Source organism: Peromyscus leucopus, chromosome 17 (genome assembly GCF_004664715.2).
Source record: "Peromyscus leucopus breed LL Stock chromosome 17, UCI_PerLeu_2.1, whole genome shotgun sequence".
NCBI classification, from domain to species: Eukaryota; Metazoa; Chordata; class Mammalia; order Rodentia; family Cricetidae; genus Peromyscus; species Peromyscus leucopus.
The window spans coordinates 4866432-4890730 of record NC_051077.1 but is presented as its reverse complement, the minus strand read 5'-3'; the positions used below and the strand labels follow the sequence as shown (position 1 = coordinate 4890730).

At 50.7% G+C, this 24299-nt stretch overlaps 1 protein-coding gene across 8 annotated transcripts; it reads right to left on the bottom strand.

The window, feature by feature from the left end:
- Positions 1–303: 303 nt before the first annotated feature.
- On the bottom strand, positions 304–17583 carry Cln8 (CLN8 transmembrane ER and ERGIC protein). Of its 8 annotated transcripts, none has more exons than XM_037211615.1 (3): positions 17395–17583; positions 3072–3735; positions 304–1776 (listed from the first exon to the last, which is right to left on the bottom strand). In XM_037211615.1, exons 2-3 carry the CDS (start codon positions 3612–3614, stop codon positions 1453–1455), a joined length of 867 nt encoding a protein of 288 aa, XP_037067510.1. In that variant the 5' UTR covers positions 3615–3735; positions 17395–17583; the 3' UTR covers positions 304–1452. The 8 variants fall into 8 exon arrangements, with proteins under 8 accessions (XP_037067510.1, XP_028737053.1, XP_037067512.1 ...); XM_028881220.2 differs by lacking the exon at positions 17395–17583 and adding an exon at positions 10897–11413; XM_037211617.1 differs by lacking the exon at positions 17395–17583 and adding an exon at positions 10187–10211.
- Between the last annotated feature and the right edge of the window lie 6716 nt (positions 17584–24299).

Here is a 24299-nt window from a genome sequence, read left to right as displayed (position 1 = left end):
CTCTCCAGGAAATAAAGGCAGGGGCTCATGGTCACATCACCCCCAGAGCTTTCTCATCGGACACTCTCGCCTCCCAAGTCCCGGGGGATGTGTGTGGAGCAACCAGGGGCCACTTGAGCTATGGCATGGCGCCCAGCTGACACACATCGAGACAGAGGAAGCAGTGTGAGGTCACGCTCCTAGTGTCGGCCAGAGAAAGTCGGCTCAACTTTCCAACTGTATTCTGTGCTCTGGACATGGAGTGTTCTCAGACGCTCCAACGGTGAGTCTGAGCTCACGGTAGCAGACAGGAACTGGTACGTGTTTGGTTCTGTAAACAGCTATAACTTTATTATGCTTCTGCCCAGTTAAAAACTGCCAGGCCTGTGCCTGCACAAAACGGGTATAGGAGCTACCCGTTTTTAGCTGATACTCTTAGGGACATAAAATAAAGACCTTCGTAGAATGAAATAAATAGGCATCATACATCCTGATAAAGTTAAAAGCACTAGTATTCAAAACATGCTGTGAGGCCCACGATCCATGGCAAGCATAAGTCACACATGATTTTCAAGAGCAGTTACCATTTCAAAGGTGGTTTTTGTACTTTAATTGTATACTTTTGGGGAAAGTTTCCGTGCCTGCCGATAACACTGGCAGCCGGTGTTTGGATGTCCCACCCACAGTGCGGGTAAGGACACTTGCCGATGGTCACATCAAGCAAGCTGCCTGTTTGTTCTGTGTTCTGGCAACTCGGGCCGAGCATCTCTGGGTACAGGGACCCCCCTCACAGCCCACAGGGGGAAAGTCACTGCCCTGCCTTGAAATTGACAGAGCAGAATTGGGGGCTAGGCTAGCCAGTTCGGTCAATTAGAAATAAGCTCGAAGATCCAGACACCATGCCAGGAGGGGTGGATAAACTCTAGGACCACTCAGCTATTGAGAAAAACCTTTTTACCGGAACTGCGTCCTTCCGCCACTTGCCACTAGAGGGCGCCGCTGTGTCATGGGCTGAAAATTCCACGGGCTGGGAAATTGTCACGATCAGCAAAAATCACATTTTCTTAGTCCAGTTCTTTGTAATGAGAAAGAACGTGACTTCCAAATAAGGCACGCAGACGGTGAGCGTGCTGACTCGTCCACACCCACCCGGGGTCCTTCCTAACGCGGTCCTTTCAAGTATTCAGGCTGGCCTCCTTTAGCAGCTTTGCACACCTGGCCACCACGGCTCTTCCCCTGACCCTGGCCCTGGCAGACACAGCATGGCTGAGCCCACACCAGAGGAATCAGAAGACGACCGTGACGGCCGAGACCTCCTGCAAGGCAGATCAACGTCCCAGCAATACTTCATGGCTACTTCAGAACTAACACTAAAGGACAAGTTAGTATTCACCTACGTAACGAGTGTATTCACCTCATTCACGAGCTCCTCTGTAAGAGTCACCCTCTGTGGAGCCACGGGGTCTCCGGGCGCTAGAGCCTCTTTTTCTGAGGCACCTGGCCATTGGTCCTTTCTTGCCTGCTGCCCTTGGTTTCGGGCTGGGCGAAGTTCCAGTCCACGGGGTTAAGAAGCTGCTGGGTCTTTTTGTGCGTCCAGTAGGGGTTGAGGATGAGTGTGAGCAGGGCCAGCCCGCAGAGGAAGAGCGCAAAGTGAGGCAGGTACAGGCTGCCGACCAGGGCGCCCCAGTGCTGGAAGCACACCCACCACATGTGGTAGGTGAGGATCATGCGGCAGTGAAACATGTGGATCATTAACCACTGGTTGACCTTCCAGAACAGGGAGTCTGACCAGCCAGCCTGTGGACGAAGCAAACCAAGCACGGCGTCAGTACGGAAGGTGACGAGGTTGTGCGCCCTTTACGCCCCATGAACTCGGATCAAAGCAACAACAGGCTTCTAGCCAGCGCCTGCTCTCCCGGGCTTAATTCTGAAGGAAGATGTGAGCCTGGGCCAGCGCCTCATCAGCGGGGCCTGCCTGTTCCGTTTACTTCCTGCTCCCCAAGGCAAAACTCAAATCTTTTTATCTTGAATTAGCACCTATCACAAAGCAAGTGGGGCCCCATTTATCTAGCAGTTTGGAGAGAATGTATGTCCTGGTTCCCTTAGCGCTTTCATCTCGGAGGGCCTTGGATGAAGGCTAAAATGGACATGCTGTAACACTGTGCTATGAGCAGAGGTGAGTTTCTGCAGGTGGAGCCGAGGCTGAGCAGCACTCGATGCCTTGCCATGAACATGAGGCCAAGCCTGGTCACTGCACATAGCCCAGGAGCTCCCCGGCAGCAGCCTTCGGGTCTCCTCAGACTGCCAACCCCAGATGCGGACATGGCAGCTGTTCCCTCCTCCCAGGAGGAGACACGACCCTGTATGCACAGAATTTGGGAACTCGGTGGCTGGGGATGGGGCTGCTGGACTCAGGGCCAGCTGGGAGAGCAGGAGGCTAAGGTGTGAGCTACTGTTCTAGAGGCAGGACCACTGGCGTCTGACTCAAGGCTCGCTACGAGGCTGTGTTATGTCACCTCCAGGTAGACCAGGAACGACCTTCTGAATCCAGCAAACTAACAAAAGGAGCTGGTTGCTCTCACACTGCCATAAAAATGCGTGCAAAGCCGGGCGGTGGTGGCGCACGCCTTTAATCCCAGCACTCGGGAGGCAGAGAGGCAGGCGGATCTCTGTGAGTTCGAGGCCAGCCTGGGCTACCAAGTGAGCTCCAGGAAAGTCGCAAAGCTACACAGAGAAACCCTGTCTTGAAAAACCAAAAAGAAAAAAAAAGCGTGGAAATGCTGTGACACACCTGAAGGCTAAGAGTCACCGATTTAAGGGGTGGCCTCGTGAGTGTACGTATGATCACAAACAGCTCTCTTTGGAACATTTAAGTATTGAAGTAAAACCATTCTTCCTAGGACATGTGACACTAGTGACTGGGTGTCCTAGGAGCCACTGAGCTGTCCTTTAACTCAATTTCGGGAAGCTGGAGTTCAGCCAGGTGATGTCTCCGCGGCACGGCTGCCTCATGGCAGGTGCCGGGGACGCTCCTCGGTGACACTCCGCAGGCGGCCACGGCACTCCCCACGTCCCCCTCAGGGAGCACCCACCTTCAGGAGCATCCAGGAAACGCAGGTGAAAGGTGTGCTCATCTCCAAGAGCAACGTGGTCATGGCCAGGTAGTGGCCGGCCCTGAGGTTGACCGACGAACCCAGGAACCCAAGGAAGGCAAAGAGGTGGTGGACAGCCAAGAACGCGTCGAACGTCCGGAAGAACAGGTTGGACAGGTGGACGGCCGCGTTCTCGAAGAGGAAGAAGCCAGTGGCCGTGGTGACGTGGAACCAGCACCAGTTCCGCTGCCCCAGGGCCTTGTCGGCGTGGAGCACGGGGTCCCCCAGCAGAGCCCACAGGCCGGCGGCGGTGCTCTGCACCCCGAAGACGGCGCGGGTGGCCGCCAGGTTCCAGAAGACCTTCTCTTTGGCCAGCAGGGAGCGGTAGGTGGCGTTCAGGGAGGACGACAGCTGGTGGCAGACCACAAAGACGCCCAGGTAGAAGACAAAGCCGGCTACCGCTAGGGTCGCACGGATCTTCCAGGAAGCATAGTCCAGGTCAAAGATGCTCTCCGCCACGCCGTGGCTGCTCCCAGGAGTCATGATCCTAATCTGGACGCCAGGGGTGTCCCCCCGGGGGGCCAACACCGGCGCAGCTGGGCCTGACAGCGCTCCTCCCTTTCAGTGAAGCTGTCTCAAGGATCTTCGGCCATCCATCCTCAATCTGAAGAAAGAAAATTCACCTCGGGCTGACTCAGAAGAAGGGGGAAAGGAAGACACATCACTGCCTCCCTCCCACACACAGTCTACTCACGCCCACCTTTACCCCAGGACAATGTGTGGGGAGTATGTCTTAAGCTATCTACCTCACTTTTTTTTTTTTTTTTCTGGAGCTGAGGACCGAACCCAGGGCCTTGCGCTTGCTAGGCAAGCAGTCTACCACTGAGCTAAATCCCCAACCCCTCTACCTCACTCTTAGGCTTACAAACATACATGAACCCTGCAAGAGACCTCCAGACAGCACAGGAAAAGGAAAGAAGATGATCCCCGGGATGCTCTGCCGTGAAGGGAGGCAGACACGTTCTAACAGACTCGGGCTATGCTCCTTCCCACAGAGCTCCAGCCTTTGCTGCCGTCTGGAAATAAACTACATAATCCCGAGGCCGAACAGTGACACTACGCTCTGCTGAGGCCCCTCACCTCTGGAATCTGAAATAAGAATGTTTCCTTCGTGTTCCGGGTTTGGAAAAGCTGTTAATAAAAATACCAGGATCTCTGCCGAGTACATGGACACGGACGGGGTCAGGAATACCGGGGTTCAAATCCTACTCCTGCCTATACTGGACATGTGGCCTTTGGACATTTCTGGGACTCAGTTTTCCTAAGAGGAGAGGAAGACCATGGGCACTGGAGAGCAGCGGATGCTATGTATGGGATGGAAGCAAGGTCTGGTATGTGGTATAGGTTGAAAGTCCCTCATCTGGAACACCCTAAGAGTTCACTTCCTGAGATGGCTGTTAATTTGTTTTATAGTTCATATCAAGAACCTGTCCTGTGCTGCTTTTCCTGACTTTGGCTCCCCTGTTAAAGGACTCGAGCAGGGCTTCCAGAATAAGTCTAGACTACTACTGCCCAGGTTTGAGTATGACCCACTTCCTTTCCCGGGCCCCAGCCTCACATTCTCCTGCATCTTGCGCCATGCTCTAGTTCTCAAGTCCTGAGTTGTAACCACCCTGCCGATGCCTCTGGGTCCGACCAGCCAGCTTAAATCCAGCTTCAGATGTTCTCTGGTCTGTGCAGAAGCACCACACACCGGGCCAAATATCCTTCGGACAAACCCACGTGCCCCCCTCGGGGACCGAACCCCAGCTGCACTCTAGTGCTCGGCCCCAGCCTGCACGCCACCAGCCCTCTGAGGCAGAAGCCCAACCTGCCCATCTTTATAACCCCACCGTATGGTGCAATGGCTGGCACACATGAAATACTTGCTGAATGCATACAGATTCCAAATTGTGCTTAGATGGCAAAAGGTACCTAAATTGGATCTACTTTGTGAAACTGTGAAAGTCAGAACGTTAAGACTGGAGGAAATCTAGCCAGGCAGTGGCGGCGCACGCCTATAATCCTAGCACTCAGGAGGCAGAGCCAGGCGGATCTCTGAGTTTGAGGCCAGCCTGGTCTACAGAGCGAGATCCAGGACAGGCACCAAAGCTACACAGAGAAACCCTGTCTCAAAAAAAAAAAACAAACAAAAAAAGAGTGGAGGAAATCATGAGACCTGACGGGCCTTTCGCTTCCAGAACCAGCTTAGCAGTCACAGAAGGCCAGTCCCCCAGCAAGGGGGATGAACCCTGACCCTACTTCCTCAGAGCGGGGTGCTTCCGGACACGGACACACACTTTGGGGGATGGAGGCAGAACGTCACAGCAGGGCTGTGCACTCATCAGCGTGGAGAGCTCTGGAACACTGCCTTAGCTCCTACACTAATTCACTCGCTCTGTAGCCACAGGAAGCCCCAGACCTTGAGTGCTAGGCCCCGCCCCAAAGGACAAAGGACCCTGTAGCCCTCATACTCCTATTGGCTGCGGTCCTATAACCAAGGCCAGCAGCATCCTAGAAGTGCTGGTTTTCCCCCAGATTTAACACAGGACACAGCTGTGTGGGCACAGCTCTCATACCCACGTATCCCCCACAATCCGGGAGCCCCATGTCACTGTCCCCTGATGGTGGTTTCCGGACACACGGACATGTCCTCTGGAGATGACAACCTAGAGGCTGTTCTGTGCACAGCCCACACCGGTGGCTCATGCCTCCGCTTGGAACACCACCAGCTTATTTCACATTTCCAACGACTCCCAACGTTACTCTCGGGGGTTGGGGATTTAGCACAGTGGTAGAGCACTTGCCTAGCAAGCGCAAGGCCCTGGGTTCGGTCCTCAGCTCTGGGGGGGAAAAAGTTACTCTCACACAAACGAAATTTAACATGGTCCCACAGGGATGGGGCACTTGGCCTCAGTGTGGCTCTGCATTTCTTCCCTTTTTTCTTTTTTCTTAGAAAGAAGCTGGCTTTGAACTCATGATCCCTACCAACACACACACACACACACACACACACACACACACACACACACACACACACAGCTGAGTACTTTACACCTTCTAACCCAGGCACATTAAAGCCTAGTATAGTACTACAAATGAAGGCAGATCTTCCTTCCTGGAACTGGAGAAAAAAGGTCCCCATTCTGCACTTGTCTACAAGTCATGAGACAGGGCACAAGTTCCCATTTTACTGCGATTACATCACTGTAACAGCGGCCAAGATGCCAGCTACTGTGGGGCCTGGACCTTGACTCTGGAAATCTCTATTAGGTCCACTTCCTAAAGCAAGGGACATGAGAACTGTCTCACGAAGGCTCTGGTTTCGTCAGAGCGGGAAGAACCCCAGAGCATCAAGATCAGTGGCTCAAAGACAACCCGGCTGAGTGGGTTCTTCCAGCTTCAGTGAGCATGGGGGCTGACCCCCGGAAACAAAACACACAGAGATACAGGACAGAGGAGTGGGAAGCACCCGCCATGTCAGGCACATCCAACGAGTCTGCTGCTTCTCCACCAGAGAGAGAATGGTTCCAAATCTTCAAGGCACCTTTTAGAGCGAGGGCGTCTAAGGAAGCACCCCACATCGGTCACTGACAGAGTTCCTGACCATTCCAGAACAGGTGCCAAATAGTTACAGACACCATGAATTAATTGTACCCCAGAACGCACACACCACACTTCAACCCCTACCCCCACTTCCCCAGGCTGGTTCGGAGCTCGGCTCTCCGGCTACATATGTTTCCATAAAGCACCATGCGCAAAGCTCTGGGCGGCCTGTGTTGTCTTGGCAACTAACATCATCAATCAGCATCCTTCATCTGGGGAGGCAGCGGCAAGGTAAACTTCAGCGTCCTCAGCCATGAGAATAACAGGCCAGGTTCCCCTGTGTGGTGTTGGGGGTCCAGCTGGCCATCCGTCCCTGGAGTCCTGCAGAGCCCTGCGGGGTCCCTCTGCAGAGTCACAGCTGCGCCTTGTAGGCAGCTCGGATGTGTATGGGACCAGCTCAGTTCTCTTTTCACATCTATTTCTGCTCCTCAAACTAACCACATCCCTCTCACATTAGAAAGGCAAAAAAGGGACACCGAGGTCAGTCAGTCCCAACCATTCATTCCCCTTCTGTGTGCCTGCTTCACACCAAGCCCGACTTGAGGACCGATCCATACTGCTTACTGTCACTCGTCCCTCCAGGTAACAGTCAGCAGCCCTCAGTCTCCACGGAGACCAAAGGCAGGACCGAAGGACCTTGCAAGGACTGCCACCAGCCTCAGTCCGGAGCCCATTGCAACTCATCATCGATCCTTGGGAGTGGAGGGTGTCTCTCCAGAGCTCATCTCATTCTAGTACAGCCCGAGCTCTGCTTGCACTGAACCGCGCCTTTTAAAAACAAAAACTCACCCGGGCGGTGGTGACCCACGCCTTTAATCCCAGCACTCGGGAGGCAGAGGCAGGCGGATCTCTGTGAGTTCAAGGCCAGCCTGGGCTACACAGTGAGTTCCAGGAAAGGCGCAAAGCTACAGAGAAACCCTGTCTCGAAAACACACACACACACACACACAAAAACTCAAACGTACATAAACAAACGAGAGTGTCAGTTTAGTGCTGTGACCAGAGGGCCACATCACCGGGAGCTGAGATTCGGCACCCAGGGGAACCCTTCTGCTTTCTGTTGGCATCTGTGAGTTCCTCCAGACGGCCAGGTGTAGCAGAATTTTTTGTGTTTAGTTAGGATAATGGACCCCAAACTTGGAACTGCCGTCAGAGGGAATAATGAAATGGCTGTGTGTTTTCTTTCAGAACACCACCCAGAAATTACACCACAGCTAGGTCTCAAACCCGGGGACACAGGTGCCTATTAACACATCAAAGCTGATGCTGGCTGCTAGCTTCTCCCAGCAGCCCCTACCTGTTACGACGACGACGGGGTTCTCCTGGCTGGCATCCTTACCCCCCAGCCTAAACTTCTCCAGCCCAGGGGCTGGGCTGCCCTTCCCTATATAACTCAGCCATTTTGCTCACACAGCCCTTTTCACCTTTCTGGTCTCCTGGTGTCCTGGCTCTCCTCTCTCCCCTCCCCTCACATGGCCTGGCTCAGGATCATGTTCACTCTGGACTCCCCCAGATGCCTCTGCTCTCCCTGTATCTACAATAAACCTTCTCCTCCACCATCCCCTCGGGGCAGTCATGTCTTCCTTTTTATTTCTTTTGGGCATCCAGCCATCAGATGCACCGTTTCCCACTAAGAGAGCAAGTCCAGTCGCTTGACAATCTCCAGTCAGATGTGGCCTCTGTAAGCTTCCTTGATTTCTCTTCCCATGGGGGAAAGGGGGGGGGTGGCGGCCACGGCCCCAAAGGCTGTGGTTTCACTGCACCCCACAACACTCACCAGCCCTGTGTCTAACTCACACATCTTAGCTCACCCAGCACTTCTTTGGGTTCCCCACTGCAGAAACCCTCCCTTTGTTCTCTTTTCCACACCGGCTGTCACTCTGCCTTGATGCGATCAACAGAACATGCCCATGGACCATCGTATTGGCTGGAGAATTCCCTTAACACTTCCGGAATCACACACAGGTGGTGGGTGGAAATATTTTCCCAACATCAAAACAAATATATGTGCTTAAACAAAACTGACAAAACATAAGCCTGAAAATGGAGAAATGAAACCGTATTATCCCCCCCCCCCAGCAAGCTCTAAGCAATACCAGTGAGTTTCTGGCACATGCTGAGTCAGTCCTTCCCTAGATAAAAAACATTTCCTTTTTTTTTTTTTTTTTAAAAAAAAGGGTGGGGGGAGATAAACGCATGTAAGCTGTTTACTGTTGCTTTGCCTTGAGCAGCACATCAGTAAATCCCCCTCACTGATCCTCTTCCATGAGGTTCTCGGTGGCCTAGGGGACACGAGACCAGGATGTGTGTGTCCATTTACCCATCCAGGGTCCTCCAGTTTCTCATTATCCTAAGATATTCTGTACCGAGTATCTCAGGGAACCTGTCCCGGGAGAACTTTCCTGGGGCCTGGAAGGGAGGCCTGGGTCTAAGTGTTGTTTCCATAACAACCAGAGCCTGCCGGCTAGGGCAGGTCTACTAGAGCTAACAGAAGCCACGGTGGGTGTGGAGGCGTCTCATAGTTTCACAATATACGATGTTTCCTTAATCATGGCCTTTTCCAAATGCTCACATTCTTCCTGAAAAGCTTAAGTAAAAAAATACAAAACAAAACAAACAACTATGGAAACAAATCCAGTGTATAGCTACAGATTTCATATATTCAGACAAGGGAAGAAAATGAATAGTGACACATTCAAACAGTACTTAGCAACTGCCACCTGCTCCCAGCTACTCGGACAGATTCTTAAAGCCTTCTAAAAGGCCTCAGGCACCCACGACCAAGCAGAGCTCCACCCTGTCCTTATCTGAAGCAGCACCCTAAGCCCCAGGACCTGTTATCTCCCGTAGTGTGTTGACTCCAGCTAGGTGTTCTATTCCTCTTCCCCCTCACTATATGCTGACACCACCCCGGGCCACCTCCTGTCCATCAGGCCAACGCCGCCTTTCCCCCTCTGGTCCCATGATGATCCATGCTCAAGCTCTCCAGCGCCTCGCACTGTGCTGACCTAGCCCGGCGTCCTGTCCCGCTTCGCCCCAGACTGGTCCGGCCCTTCGCTGCTCCTCCTCGTACCATGTTCTCCCGGCGTCGTCCTGTGCAATCGCACCCAGTCTGGCCCGTCCACTCACGCCCCCGCTGGCCCCATAACCTGGATGCCAAACCCAAAGAAATGCTTCCTCCTCGGGTGGCCAGGCGACGGCAGCCCCACAGCAGGAAGGTGCACCCAGGGCGCCCTCCACGCCTCACCTGCATTCAGGTGAGCAGAAGGGGGGCACCGCCTCTTGGCCCATCAGCTGCTCAGACTCGGCGTCCCAGGAGCTCCCGCGCCGTGGACACTCCCAGTGACATGAACCAGACAGGATACCCGCCGGTGGGTGGCACCGGAGACCAGGACCCCACGCCCACCTGTGTCCCCGCCTCAGCTGGCGCCCGGCTTTCGGTCCGTCCCGCCCTTACCCCCGAGAATCACCTACGACACTGTCGCGAGCCGAGCAAACACTGCCCACCGCGCACGCGCCCCGCGGTCCACCGCAGACGACAAGCCCAGGCTCCGCCCCCGTGGGACACTACCAAGGCAGGCGCAGGGGTGCGAGCCGTACCACCCAGCAGCCGTGGGGGCGTCTGGAACGGGCTGTGCCTTGTGCAGCGGGCTATGCTGGATTGGACTGTCGTGACTCAAGCTGGCACTGGAACCCTGAAGAAGGGTAGGGAGGGGTCCGTGGGGGAATTCCTCCAGAACACTCAACTGAGACCCTGCTTCTGCGTGGACCTGCCCCCAAGACCGTCCCTACCTACATCCGCCCCATCACCCCGGGGTTCCTTGGGCCTCTGAGGTCCCAGATCGGTGGTGGAAGGCAAATGCCCCCGTGCGTCTCCCGGTTGGTGTTGCCGGGTTGTGGGCCAGCGCTCTGAGCTCCCGGCGATTGGTTCGAGCCAGCAGATTGCGCTCAGGCGGGCCGAATGAAGCGCAGGGCGTCCCTTACTACATCAGCATTGTCTTCCAGGCAGTGGCACCCGGCTCCTGTCTACACAGTGGGTTCTGCCCAAAGTCAAGGACAGTTGAGGAGCTGCCCCGTGCTCCTGCCAACAGCCGAAGCTACTTGGCTCTGGATCCCTAGAGGCAGCATTACGGGAAGGGCAAAGACCTCCCGACCCAGTTCACCCATGCCGTGCACCTACCAACGACCTGAGGCCATTCGGAGAGCAGTGGCTGGAGCAGAATCGGTCCCCTCTCTCTGAGCAGATGGCCAGGACTTGGAGAGCCCACCGTGGCTCCGGAGTCACACAAATGGCCTCATCACTTCTTGCGCAATGTCAGCCAGTCAGGTGTTCTCAAATTCTTATCTCTCATCCAGAGAGCGCAGCTGCCCATTCTACCCTGGATTGTATCACACCTCACCCTGAGGTAGGGTAGCTAGTTAGAGAAGACTCTAGAGGGAATAAATTCCCGTACATACCCCACCCTCCTGGTTCTGATTTTTGTCTCTGGACACAAGGAATCTCAACATAGTTAACTAGGCCACCTGCAAAAGAACCTTTGGGAAACACCACACACAAGATGGATAAAATGGCCAACGATATGTAATTTAAGCCCTATGTCCTTGTGACTCGTGCGTAAGGGTCCCTTTGGAAGTGTCGTTGAATCGTCTGTTCAGGAGGAAGATGTATATTGACACTCCGTTTTCGTGTTTCCCCCGGATGTTTCATTAATATTTGTGGCACCCCTGAGCCCATGGTTAGCACCTCAGTTGGTGCTTCTCTGCTTTACTGTGTAATCAACCACAGTAAAGACCACCCTGAGCTACATGAGACCCTGTCTCAAAATAACAGCAAAGAGTGAGCTGGGTGTGTCGGCATTGGTTTGTAATCCTGACCCTTTGGGAGGTGCAGATAGGATGACTAGCCAAGGTCGATGCCTCCTCTAAGTACTCCTGTGGGCCAGGTGCCAACCTGCTCACTCGTCCATTCAGACGTTACAGAGCCTGCCCAGGCACCGTGAAAAACACTCCAGGGGAAGAAACCCAGTGCTCCTTGACTGAATCCCGAGGCTGCCGCCCTCAGATGCTGTGCCACAGGCCATCTGGAGAAGGCCAACTGGAATGAGTTTAACGGAGGTGGTGCTGAGGGACAGTTCAACATCATTTCCTGGGGTGGTAGCAAAGTGCCCTCATGCCACGTTTCATTGTTTCGAGACGGTTTCCTTCTACCACGTGAGTCCTGGGTACGGATGTCTGGTGTGGCATGCTCGGGAATACACACAAATAAAACAATAAAAAGGAGGGCCGGGCGGTGGTGGCACATGCCTTTGATCCCAGCACTCGGGAGGCAGAGACAGGCGGATCTCTGTGAGTTTGAGGCCAGCCTGGGCTACACAGTGAGTTCCAGGAAAGGCCTGACTAAAAGGCAGGGGCAGTCAAGAAGCTGTGGAAGGGAAAGGGGTCCCTCACCCCAGAGTCTGAGTGAATTCACTGTAAAGATTGCCTACAATATTCCTTTTTATTTATCTGTTTGTTTGTTTGTTTGTTTTTTGTGACAGGATTTCACAGTCCTGGCTGTCCTGGAACTCGAATTGTAGCCCAGGCTGGCCTTGAACCCACAGAGATCTGCCTGCCTCTGCCTGTGCCTCTCGAGTGCTGAGATTAAAGGCGTGCTCGACCACCGCCTGGTGCAATATTCCTCTTCAATAGAGATATTGCAAACCACACTGTTAAAATAGCAATGAGCCGTACTTCAGGTCTAAACACGAGTGGTCTTGGAGTTTAACTTCACTCTTCCCCCAGCCACAAACCTAGAGTTTCCTGGGCAGTTCACAGACAAGATTGTGAACTTTGTCCACAGTCAGGCAGGCATATGGCTTAACTCCCTGTGTCCTAATAAAGATTTCTTCCACCCTTGTGACTGTGTTCTTACTTTGTCAGGCTGTAATCCTGTTCACTGTTCCTCAAAAACTGTACTATGACTTCATTTACTAAGAGAAAAGTATAATCCCAGCACTTGGGAGGCAGATCCAGGACACCCAAGGCTACACAGAGAAACCCTGTCTCGAAAAACAAAACATTTTTTTTATAAGTACTTGACTATTGACACCCAAGCTTAAACCTATATGAAAGCATTTTCTTGTTGTTTTTTTTCTTTTTCTTTTTTCTGAGACAGGGTTTCTCTATGTAACAGTCCTAGTTGTCTTGATACTGGCCCTGTAGACCAGGCTGGCCTCGAACTCATAGAGATCCACCTGCCTCTACCTCCCTAGTGCTGGGATTAAAGAAATAAACCACCACGCCCTGTCTAAAACATTTTTCTTAATAGGCCTACAATTCTGCTTTATACAGACTTGTTCTGAAACTCTTTTCTTTCTTCTGTTATGACAATGGTGGCAGCCTTACTTTTGATGAGGCCAGGGCTCACCCCTTTCCTTAAGCTCCCTATTTTCCAATTCAAAATTTGCCTGAGACTCTGTACTCAGTCTGTCATTTTTTATTTTGCCTGCATGTATGTCTGCATACCACATGAATGCAATTCCTGAGGAGGTCAGAAGAAAGGGTCAGCTCTCTTGGAACTGGAGTTACAGACTGTCCTGAGCTACCGTGTGGGTGTTGGGAATGGGACCCAGGTCCTCTGGAAGAGCAGCTAGTGTTCTTAACCACTGAGCCCCTGTTATCTGTATAATCGCTGGGTCAAGCCTCCTGACATCCAGTATCAGATGGAGCATTTACACTGTTGGAACCCAGGTTTACGATGTGTCAAAGGCTCAGTCACGAGCTCCTCTTTGCACTTGGTCATTCCTAGGGACACATTCCACCCAGTTCTCAGCAGGATCCTGCTTTGTGTTCAAGGTCCTGACCTTGGGCCAATTTTACCAAGAATTCCACCAAGCTGGTAAAAAAAAATCCACCCTTGCTTTCAGATGAAATTCCTGCAAAAGGCAGCTTTATCATCACTTGGCCTGCCCTCAGGGAGAAGCCTCTTGAGTCCATGTAGCAAGATCAAAGCCCTCGCCTGGATGTTTATTTCTTCTCTGTAATTTCCCACTGCAGACTCCCACCTAGTCCCACTGCCCTCATATTCAGCTTGAGTCCATTCTACTTCCTAATAAACAACCTCACCACGGGGTACCACTCCTTCCCCAACAGACCTCTGGGGAAAGCCTCACTGACTGGTCCTAATTTTTTTTCCTTTGACTATTGCAATTTTTTTTTTTTTTTAAAGATAGGATTTCATATATAGCATGGAGGTCCCTAGGATGACTGTGGCTTATAATAAATTTCAGTTTTACTCAATTATTGAAAAAAAATAGCCAAATGAATGGAAACACATGAACTATGAACCAAAGGCTGAGGGCCCCCCAGCTGGATCAGGCCCTCTGAATAGGTGAGACAGTTGATTGGCTTCATCAGTTTGGGAGGCAACTAGGCAGTGGGACCAAGTCCTGTGCTCATTGCATGAGTTGGCTATTTGAAACCTGGAGCTTATGCAGGGACACTTGGCTCAGTCTGGGAGGAAGGGACTGGACCTGCCTGGACTGAGTCTACCAGGTTGATCGCAGTCCTCGGGGGAGGACTTGTCCTGGAGGAGGTGGGAATGGAGGGTAGGCTGGGGGTAAGGGGAGGGAGTGGGAGGGGGGAGAATAGGGGAACCCATGGCTGATATGTAGAACTGAATGATATTGTAAAATTATATATATATATATATATATATATATATATATATATATATATATATATATATAAAAGATAGGATTTCTCTGTGTGAAACTGGCTGTCCTGGAACTCACTTTGTAGACCAGGCTGGCCCCAAACTCTCAGAGATCTACCTGCCTCTGCCTCCCGAGGGATTAAAGTTGTATGCCACCATGGCCTGACTGACAATTGCAAAATTAAAGCTCCTTTCAAAAAAAAAAAATAGTCATATAGGGAAGCATCTCTTCCCAAAGCCTTCCTTCCAACTGATATGAACATACACTGTGTCCATTTCTTTACCTAAAAGCATTGTCCTCTAGAAACCTGATGAGTTCTGAGCCACCCATGAGGCACAGTGCCTGCAGCTGGGAAGGGACCTTCAGGCACGGAGTTACTGGTTAGGTGACCTTGTAGCACCAGAGCCTTCCTGAGCCAACCCTGTGATTTCAGGGTTGTTGATCTCCATGGTGAGAGCAGGAGTGGCCTCATGGCTCCAAACCCTTTGCCCAATGAATGTCAGCCACACAGCATGGGCGGGGCTCATGGGACGTGGGAGGTTCATGGTTACAAAGACATTGCCCTGTCAGTCAACATACATATCCTGACAGTGACTTGCACGGCTCTAATCCGGGTGACTTACTCCTGTGGGGACATGCATCCATATCTAGGGGCTTTTCTTGGTTTTTCACAACTTTGGAGGTAGGGTGGTGAGGTGGTTTCTGGCTTCCGGAGGGGAAAAGGTACCAGTGGTCCTAGAGTGCCAAGTCAATCCACAGCAGCAATTATTGTGGAGGGTAAAAAGCCACATCCAGGAAGGAGAACACCCCCAGCTTAACACTACAATACCACTACCACGTTTAGTGCTCATGCCATTTTCGTAGGAGTCATGGGTGGCAGAGGGAACCTTCAGTGGAGGACACTGTGCTCCAGTAGGAATTGTCAGGGGAGAACATCATGCTTCAGGGGGATCCATTGGGGTATACTAGACTCTAGGAAGAAACTATGAGGAAGGGTGCTGTGCTCCCCGTGGGCTTTCCACTATCCCACAAAGGACAAAGGTCTGTGCTGTACTTCCTGGGAGGGCACCAACCAGGACTGGGACTCAGGTGACACAGAAGGTTTTCTTTGCTTTGGTTTGCTTTTTGTTTTTTGCTTTTGGTATGCATTCTTACACAAAGAATATATGGAGACCAGAGGAGGACACTGAGAGTGCCATTAGTCCTCAGATGCCATGTGGGAGTCCAAGTTGACATTTTAAGTTTTAATTACTATGCCATAGAGATCTGTGAAACAAAAATACGTCTGTTGTGCAAGCCCCTTGCCCAAGGACAGAGTTCCTGAAACGCTGGAGGCTATCGCTTATGGGAAATAACAAGCCACATGTTTTCACTCAAGCCACAAGTTTGTTTGACCCATCTGTACCAGATGTGCTTGACCACATGTGGGCACAAGATTCACAGGCAGGGAATATGTCAGGATGTATGCTTGCCCCTGATTGGACCTGATGGGAAATACTTCAGCCACTGCAAACCATTTCAGGGCCACTTTCTGGAAACCCAGAGATGGACCTGGCCAGAATCCATCCACCAGGCCGGTATTTAATTAAAGCTTGCTTCAAATCAGGCTTTAAACTGTGGTAGTGGTCTTATTCTTGACCAGTGGGGTTAACAGCCTTCCACCTTGTATTTGAAACTGATTCTCCTTAACCTGGAAGTTTGCTACATAGGCCAGGCTAGCTGGCCAGTGGGTGGATTGTCCTCTCGTGTCATTATTGTTGAGCTTATGGGGTATGTGCCACCACAGCTGGCTTTTTAACAGGGGTGCTAGGGATCCAGATTTTGTCCACATTCATAACTCAGGCACTTTACTGACCGGGCCAATTCCTCAGCCAGACCTAGAGGGGTTTGGGCCAATTTTCTTCTCTTCCTTGAATTTCTCCTTCCTCCTCTTTTCTTCACCAACTTTTTCCTTCTCTTTATTTTCTTTTCCCTCCTTCTCTCCCCGTGCCTCCTTCCATGATGCTGGGCAAGCACTCTCAGCCCCATTTCCAGCCACAGAAAAAACACATCATTTTCTTTTTTCAAAGACAGGGTTTCACTGTCCTGGCCAGGCTGGTTTCAAACTCCTAGGCTCTGTAAACCCTCCTAAATCCTTCTGCCTCAACCTCCTGAGTGCCTGTGACGACAGAAGCAAGGGCATATGAAAACATTTAGTGAGTTACAATGTAATACCTCCCCTGTTTCAAGAGTTAGTTAGACTGTGATAAAGTAGGCAAGATCAAGAAATAGTAACAGATGCCTTGAAAAAAAAAAAAGGATTCCTACAGGAAATACTGTAACAACTTAGACTGAAATAATGTAGCGAGGATGTTTACCTAATGTTTAATGGCTACCGGTGAAATCAGAGCTCCAGTGAATAGTGCTTGCAAGGTAGTTGGCTCAGATTCTCAATCGATCTTCAGAGCAAACAGATGACCTCTAACCTCAGACCTGTATTCTCTCAGCCTTCCCCCAACTCTTAACAGCCCATCCATTTTCACACAGTATTCCAAATTCTAAAGAAAGGGGCGTCTGTAACACACAACACCCGATCCACCCGCAAACATTGACTGACAAAAAGTTAATTCGTCTAAATGGAAAAATGGGGGCACCAACTCAGGAGGTGTGGGTTGACTTGATGTTCAAGGAAAAAGAGAGGAGGGGCTCAAACAAGAGGAGAGACGACTTGGAGTCTAAAGGCTGCATAGAATGGGTTCCATTTCTTACCTATCGTCTCCATAAAAGCACCCAATACCTAGCTAACTCCCCCAGCTACCCACCTAGAGGGGGTTTGAGATGGAAAACCCTACTTCATTGTCCAGATTGGGCTTGGATAAACTCCCTTCCTTCCGTCCAAATATTTCCTGGTTTTCCGAGAGGCACTGAGCAGGGAATATCCTCAAGCTCTTCTAACAGCAACACACAGTTTCTTCTATTTGTTAATTGCCAAACTGAAAACTTACCTAAATGTTTTCTTTCCAGTTTTCTCATCACAGGCGTCTGCCTGGCCTGCGGGTTTGTAACTGAGGGATCATGCTGAACCAAAGCGGCTGACCAACCAGGAACCCAAATCCCAAACAATCCCAAAGGTGGAGAGAAGCCAAGGCTCCTGATAGCCTCCCAGCCACCTGGAATCAGGGCATTTCCTGCTTCTCAGGAGGCTCACAGAACGAGGCAGGCGAGGTAATTTTAATAATGACTTTGTAGGCAGGGCTTACTTCATCAGGAATGAAGCCCAAGTCATCCTACATGAATGAGCATCACAGGATGCTCTAATAGGGAGCAGGCCTGCTACCAAGGGATGCAATCATGGCCTGCCTGCTGCTGACCCTCATGACGTGGCCAGCCCGAGCCCAGTTGTCAGACCTGTTGTGTGAGCTGATCAAAGCAGAGACTATCACATGATTCAGTGTGATCCAGCATCCTGTCAGACCTGTGTGGGCAAGCAGCCTCCCTAGGCAGATGTGACCCAGTTGGTAAGTGTAGAGGGAGAGCCACACATCCCAGCAAGGGTAGACACAATTAGCTGATTTCTAAGCACACAGCAACAATACTCTTTTTGGGGGTAGGGGGTGGGTAAATGCTGAAAGATCAGAGACAGAACAACAAGCCACTAGAGAAGCTTGTCACCACTACCCAATCCTCAGACCAAAAGGGAAGATCCTGTCTCCACAAATCCTCAGACTGAATGCCCCTGAGTCCTCAGCTGAAAAGGCAAGATCCTGTTTCCTCCCACCTTATATTCCTTTCTCGGCCCTGCCATATCCCTTCCTGTCTTAACCTTCCTAGTGCTGGGATTAAAGACAAGTGACTTGCAAGTACTGGGATTAAAGGTGTGTCCCACCACTGCTGGGCTCTGTTTCTCTTTTAGACTGGATTGGTTTTGTGTAGGCCAGGGTGACATTGAACTCACAGAGATCCAGATGGATCTCTGCCTCCCGAGTGCTAGGATTAAAGGTGTGTACCACCACTGCCTGGCCTCTATGTTTAATCTAGTGGCTGACTCTGTTCTCTGACCTTCGGGCAAATTTTATTTGTTAGAGTACAAACAAATTATCACCACAGCACCATGTCTGCTGCCATGTTCCTCACCATGAGGATAACTGAACTTCTGAAACTGTAAGCAAGCCCTAATTAAATGGTTTCTTTTTTAAGAGTTGCCATGGTCTCTGTATCTCTTCACAGCAATAGAACACTGACTAAGACACCCTGCAAGTCTGTCTTAGGGGGGTCTCGAAGTGCAGTTAAAGTTTGAATAGAGGGCCAGAGAAGAGATATGCACATCCCAGCAGTGTTGGACAAGGTGTGATCCCACCCACCATTGACCCATGGTCTGGGCTTCAATCTCATCACGTATGGTGACATGTATGATCTGACAAGTTGTTGAAACTGTGAAATGTCTTTCTGGGATGCAAATTTTCCCTCCAGCTGGGGCTTTTTTTCTCCACCCCGTATGAGATTCCTGGGGAATTCTCATTAGGGGGGCAACAACACTCTTATCAATACATAATTCAGCTTTTTTTTTTCCTCCAGAAATTAACCATGGTTTATGTTAATAGCCACCAAGAAACAGGCAGTGTCTACTTCCACAGAGGTGGGACACAGGATTAACCCAGAGTGATGTGATCTGCCCTGTCTATCAAGCTCCTCCTCCCGCCCCTGCTCTCTAGCTCCGCCCCCTACTGCAGCCTTAAACCTTGGTCTCTATTCTCTGCCAACTTCCTTTTGCTTGCAGGCTGGCTGGGTGCTCCTTGTCACCTGTTTGGTGCTGTGTCCCTTCTTCTGTTTCTGTGTGAATAGTTTTTTTTTTTTTTTTCCCCACAATAGTCTTCTATGCCCTTGTCCTGCCACACGTGTGAAAAGCAAACTCTGGGTACCTTTTTAAATGATCTGCTAGACTCTAGCAGTCTAGATCACCCAGAGTCTAGGTGAATGATCCTTGGCCACCAGACCTGAGCAGCGGTGGATGGACACTAGGTTCTGTGGGCAAGAAGACCCCTCGGTGGTCTACACAGGAGAGCAAGACCTGTGCTCCCATGGCTGGGGATGGGGAACTCTGGAGTTCTGGACTGAGCCATGGGGGTCCAGGTCTCTTCTGTTGTCCTTGTCTAGTTAGATGTGGGAGAGAGGGACATGGAGAGGCTGCCATGCACCTGCCGCGGTCAGCTGTATGCCACACAGCAAACAACACACTACCCGTCAGCCCTGGCATGCTGTGGATTCTGCCGGTGTGACTGGCTTCCACTCTTTGGGCTCTGTGGGGCTGCAGTCTTCCAGGGGCTCTTCACCTACACAGCTAGTACCTAGGCCGCTGGGGGAGTGAGGGTGTCTCAGCTCTAGCAAATCTCTCCACGGGATGCCTGGTCTTCTCTGCTATGTGGCTGCTGGATTCTGTGGGAAAGTAGCGTCACAGAGCAAGTACATATGGCCTGCTGAGATGGTCACACCATTCATTTTGAAATTCTTTAATTTTGTGGGTTTCGTATGCATGGATGACTGTGTAACATTTACATACCTGGTGCCCTCAGAGGCCAGGAGTGACTATACGACCTCCTGGAACTGGTGTTGCAGACGGTTGTGAGCTGTCCTGTGGGTGCTGGGAATCAAACCTGGATCCTCTGGAAGAACAGCCAGTGCTTTTAGCCACCCCACCATCCCTCCAACCCCTGCGCTACTGACTCTTTTAAATGACCAGGATGCCAAAGGCAGCCATGTGGCTAAGGCCTCAGTGGAGGAAAGGGATGGCATTACTGGACACCAGTCTAGTCATCTTGTTAGACTCTAGGGGCTTCTTAACAGTTAGATGTTAGGAGTTCAGGCTACAGTCTCAATGTGTGCCTTTCCCCTAATCTCATGAAATCCTCACCTACAAGGTGAGGTACTGAGGGGTCTTTTTGGAAGTTATGAGGTCAGAAAGGTACAGTTCCATGTTGGGATTAGAGTCCTTATGAAAAAAAAACCAAGGGGGCTGGAGAGATGGCTCAGAGGTTAAGAGCACTGCTTGCTCTTCCAAAGGTCCTGAGTTCAATTCCCAGCAACCACGTGGTGGCTCACAACCATCTGTAATGAGATCTGGCCTGCAGGGATACGTGCAGACAGAACACTGTATACATAATAAATAAATCTTTAAAAAAAAGAAAAAAAACCCAGGGTGGTCTTTGCCCCCTCACTGTGTGGGGACACAAAGAGAAGACAGCTGGCTGTGAACCATGAAAGAGCTGTCAGCTGGAACAGGGTCTGCCATGCCCAGCTCTAGGGGGCCCAGCGCCGGAACTGTGAAGCAAATGCTTGGTACATAATCTACCGGCAAATTATTTCCATCTGATTGACACCTTGGGTTCGAAGAGGGTCTCCACCTTTTTCTACCACTCACTAGGGACATAACAGACTTGTGGCTCCAGAAGGGCCTAGAAGGGAGGGGATGAGATCCCCTCTCAGGTCTGTTTCCACTCTCTCCCAGCCTTGTGGGGCGCTCTGTGGCTCACTGGCTGCACCATACTCCTTCCTGATGGTGCTCGTCTCTGGAGCCTACTGCCTACTCCAGCCCCTGGGAGATGGTCGGCCTCAGGAAGGAGCCTCCCTTCGGTCCTCAGCTATATAACCTTACCTCATGGATTGGCCTAGAAGCCCTGGGAGCCACATAACTCCTGCTTCCCCAGGATTATTCTCACAGTGAGTTCCTGTGCACCATGAAAAATGAAAGTCACTTAGGTGGATTGGCGGCGGTCTTCATAGGAAACCCTACAGGTTCCCCATATCTGGGCTTTTAGGCTGTTTCCGAGGGTCAAGCAGATGCCACCAGACGCTGTGTCTACAGACCCCATGCTGAGAGACCCCAGAGTCCTCACACTGGATGCCTTGGAACCACTGCCCTGGGATCCGACAATCTCCGATGGCCTCTCTCACAGCTCCTCTGCCTTCAAGGACGCAGAGGCGTTCTCAGGAATGAGGACGCAAGCCTCTCTCCCTGTCTTCATCTGGTGTGTAGGCTGGTGATAGAGGAGTAGGTCTGGCTGGTATGGGGAAAGCCACCTTTGGGAGGATGTCTAACCTCTGGCTTATTATTCAGCTTTAGAATGCGAGGCACCGGAAATGCCACGTCTCCAGATGTAATTCATGACATAGTTTTCATTCTTCTTGTCTCACTGCGTAACATGGTAGCAGGACCGTGCAAATGCAAACTGTCTTTCTCTTGATGGCAGTGCTTTGGTTCTGTTCAGGGGAACTGCTTTTGGCACGTGTATGTATGCACCTGTGTGTGTGTGTGTGTGTGTGTGTGTGTGTGTGTTCTCATGCGTGTGGCTACACAAGCATGCAGGTACATGTGCACGTGTGTGGCGGCCAGAGGTTTACACTGGTTGTCTTCCTTGGTCACCCTTTGCTTTGGCTGGTTTTGCCAGCCACCTTGCCCCAGGGATCCCCTGTCCTGCCCCACCGGTGCCGGGATTACGGGGCGGGGGCGGGGGGGCACCCAGACCTGCTAGATGTTTCCATGGGTTCTGGGAATCCAAACTCTGATCCCCTCGTTTATGCTTCTATTGCTTTTTGTACTGAGCCACCTCCCCAGCCCTAGGAACTCTTTTTCAATCTTTATTTTTTCATTCATTTTGAGGCATTAAGGGAACTAGTCTTTCTCCTGAAAACATCAGTATAAACTCTAGCACAATGGTCCTCAACCTTCCTAACACTGCGACCCTTTAATACAGTTCCACATGCTGTGGTGACCCCCAACCATACAATTATTTTCATTGCCACTTCATAACTAATTTTTCTACTGTCATTAATCATAAGGTAAATATCTGTGTTTTCCGATGGTCTTGGGTGACCCCTGTCCTGACCTTGCTGACAACCACAATACCCCCAAGCCCTCTGCCCTCCATCTAGCTCAGTGTTCAGTAGTCAGGAAAATGCCAAGAGCTTTGGCAGAAGGCCCAAGAGCTTCCCATAGAAGGACCCAAGTCCCCAAAATACCAGCCGGAGTGCTCACTGAACAGATGAGCTAGTGGATGTCAGAGCAAAGTCGGAGGTCCGTGAGGACGCTCCAGATGCCAAGATGATCTACTCAGAAGGGAGGGATGAAGTTTGAAAACACTTCCCAGAATTCCCACGGAAACCTATGATAAATCAAGCCGGGGGAGGACTTTAAGATCTTCTGGGCCTTATAGTAACCAGGGTCCCTGCCCCCACCTGCTGTCACTTTATAGTGAAAGAAAATGATATCGTGTGGCACACAAAGTTCTTTGCATCATTATCGAGGACTGGGGGGGGGGGTCCAGACCCTCGATAGTCCCCTCCCAGGGTCTGGGAAGAATCTACAACCAGCTGACAATCTTTGAAGAGAAGAAATGAATCTATGTACATGAAACTCCTTAGTCCATACACTTTATTATTCTGTGCCAGTTCTCTCTCTGCAAGCTTCTATTCTCTTTTAGCTCCTTTCTTGCCTGATTTCTCTCTACATCCATCCACTGCTCCCTCTAAGTTCTATCTTAATTCTCTCATCTTAATTCTGCCTCATCTAGGTCCTTTTCATCTCGTTCTTACCCAGCTAGTACTTCCTCATCTGACTCTTCCTCATCTTCCATCTCGTCCACACGTTCTCTCTGGTCAAAATCTCCCTTATCCCTCTCAGTTCTCGGCCTCTAAGTTCTCTCAGTTGTCTGTGTTCCTCCTAAGTCTCCCCAAGTCTTACAGGAGTCCAATTATAAATCCAAGCAATAGCAATCCCCTGGTCCAGCAAGGTCACCAGGCTTGAATTCTACAGGGTCATAAAGGCAGGTAAGAATTTTCCTCAGGCAGTGACCACCAGGCTTTCTTTTACAATTCAAAACAGGAGTGATAAAAGAGGAGGCCAGCTGGTGATAATGACCAGTTAGTACATCAAAAAGGGGATCTATGTGCTCAGTCTACATTCCCAGAAGTGGTTAGATAAGAAGTTAGGGGTTTATTAGTAAGGTTGTATAAGAAAGGCTGGTCTCACCCTAAATTGCACAAGAAATAAAGCTATCCATCTGACCTAAGACAGGTGTTGTTTTGTTTGGCCTTGGATGCTTGATAGGCATTTTAGATAAATACAATGTTAGGAGTTCTTAGAAGCACACAAGGAAATCATTTTAGGAACCAGCTAATATATACACACACACACATATATTCATAAAAAACTAAAATATCACCAAGACTTCTTTTTAAAAAAAAAAATAGTTTTAGCGACTGTGCTAGCAGTGCCCTTTGGCCTTATTTCTACGTTGGATATCACTTAACACCCCTGAAGATCTGCACAGTCGAAGAACCTGAGCCGTAAGAAGCCATACAACCAGCCGATCTAGTCAGCAGGTCGGGGGTGGGGATGGGGGGGGGTTGGTTGTTTTTTTCAGTTTTCATTGTAATGATCACAATAGTTGTTTTGTTCTTAATCTGCTTCAAGGAGTTCTAAAGGGGTTAGAGTGCCTACTTTATAAATGATGGGCCCAATTAAGTGTTTTAGTGATCCTTAAAGTAATTAAAATGTCTGTTATTCCACTAGTTGCCAATAAAAATTCATTGATGTCAGTCCATGTTGATCATGAACGTATTTCCCCTTTAATAAAAATGAAGCTCTTTGCTGACTGAAAAGTCATCTTTACATTGTTCCCCGGTCCCAGCTCCACACTCCCTGTGGCCACAGTCACCACCTGTCTCCTCTGCAGCTTTCTTACCAATGACCTTGAACTTTGACCCATTGCTTGTCAGACAAGGCTGGCTGTGGACACCAGTCTGAGGTCACCACCAAGAATGGGAAGGAGGCACAGAAGGACAGAGAAGCACCTGCCCATGGCCATGCTGATGGGGAGCAGCAGCTGACAGAGATGAAGAGGAGGAGGGTGACGGT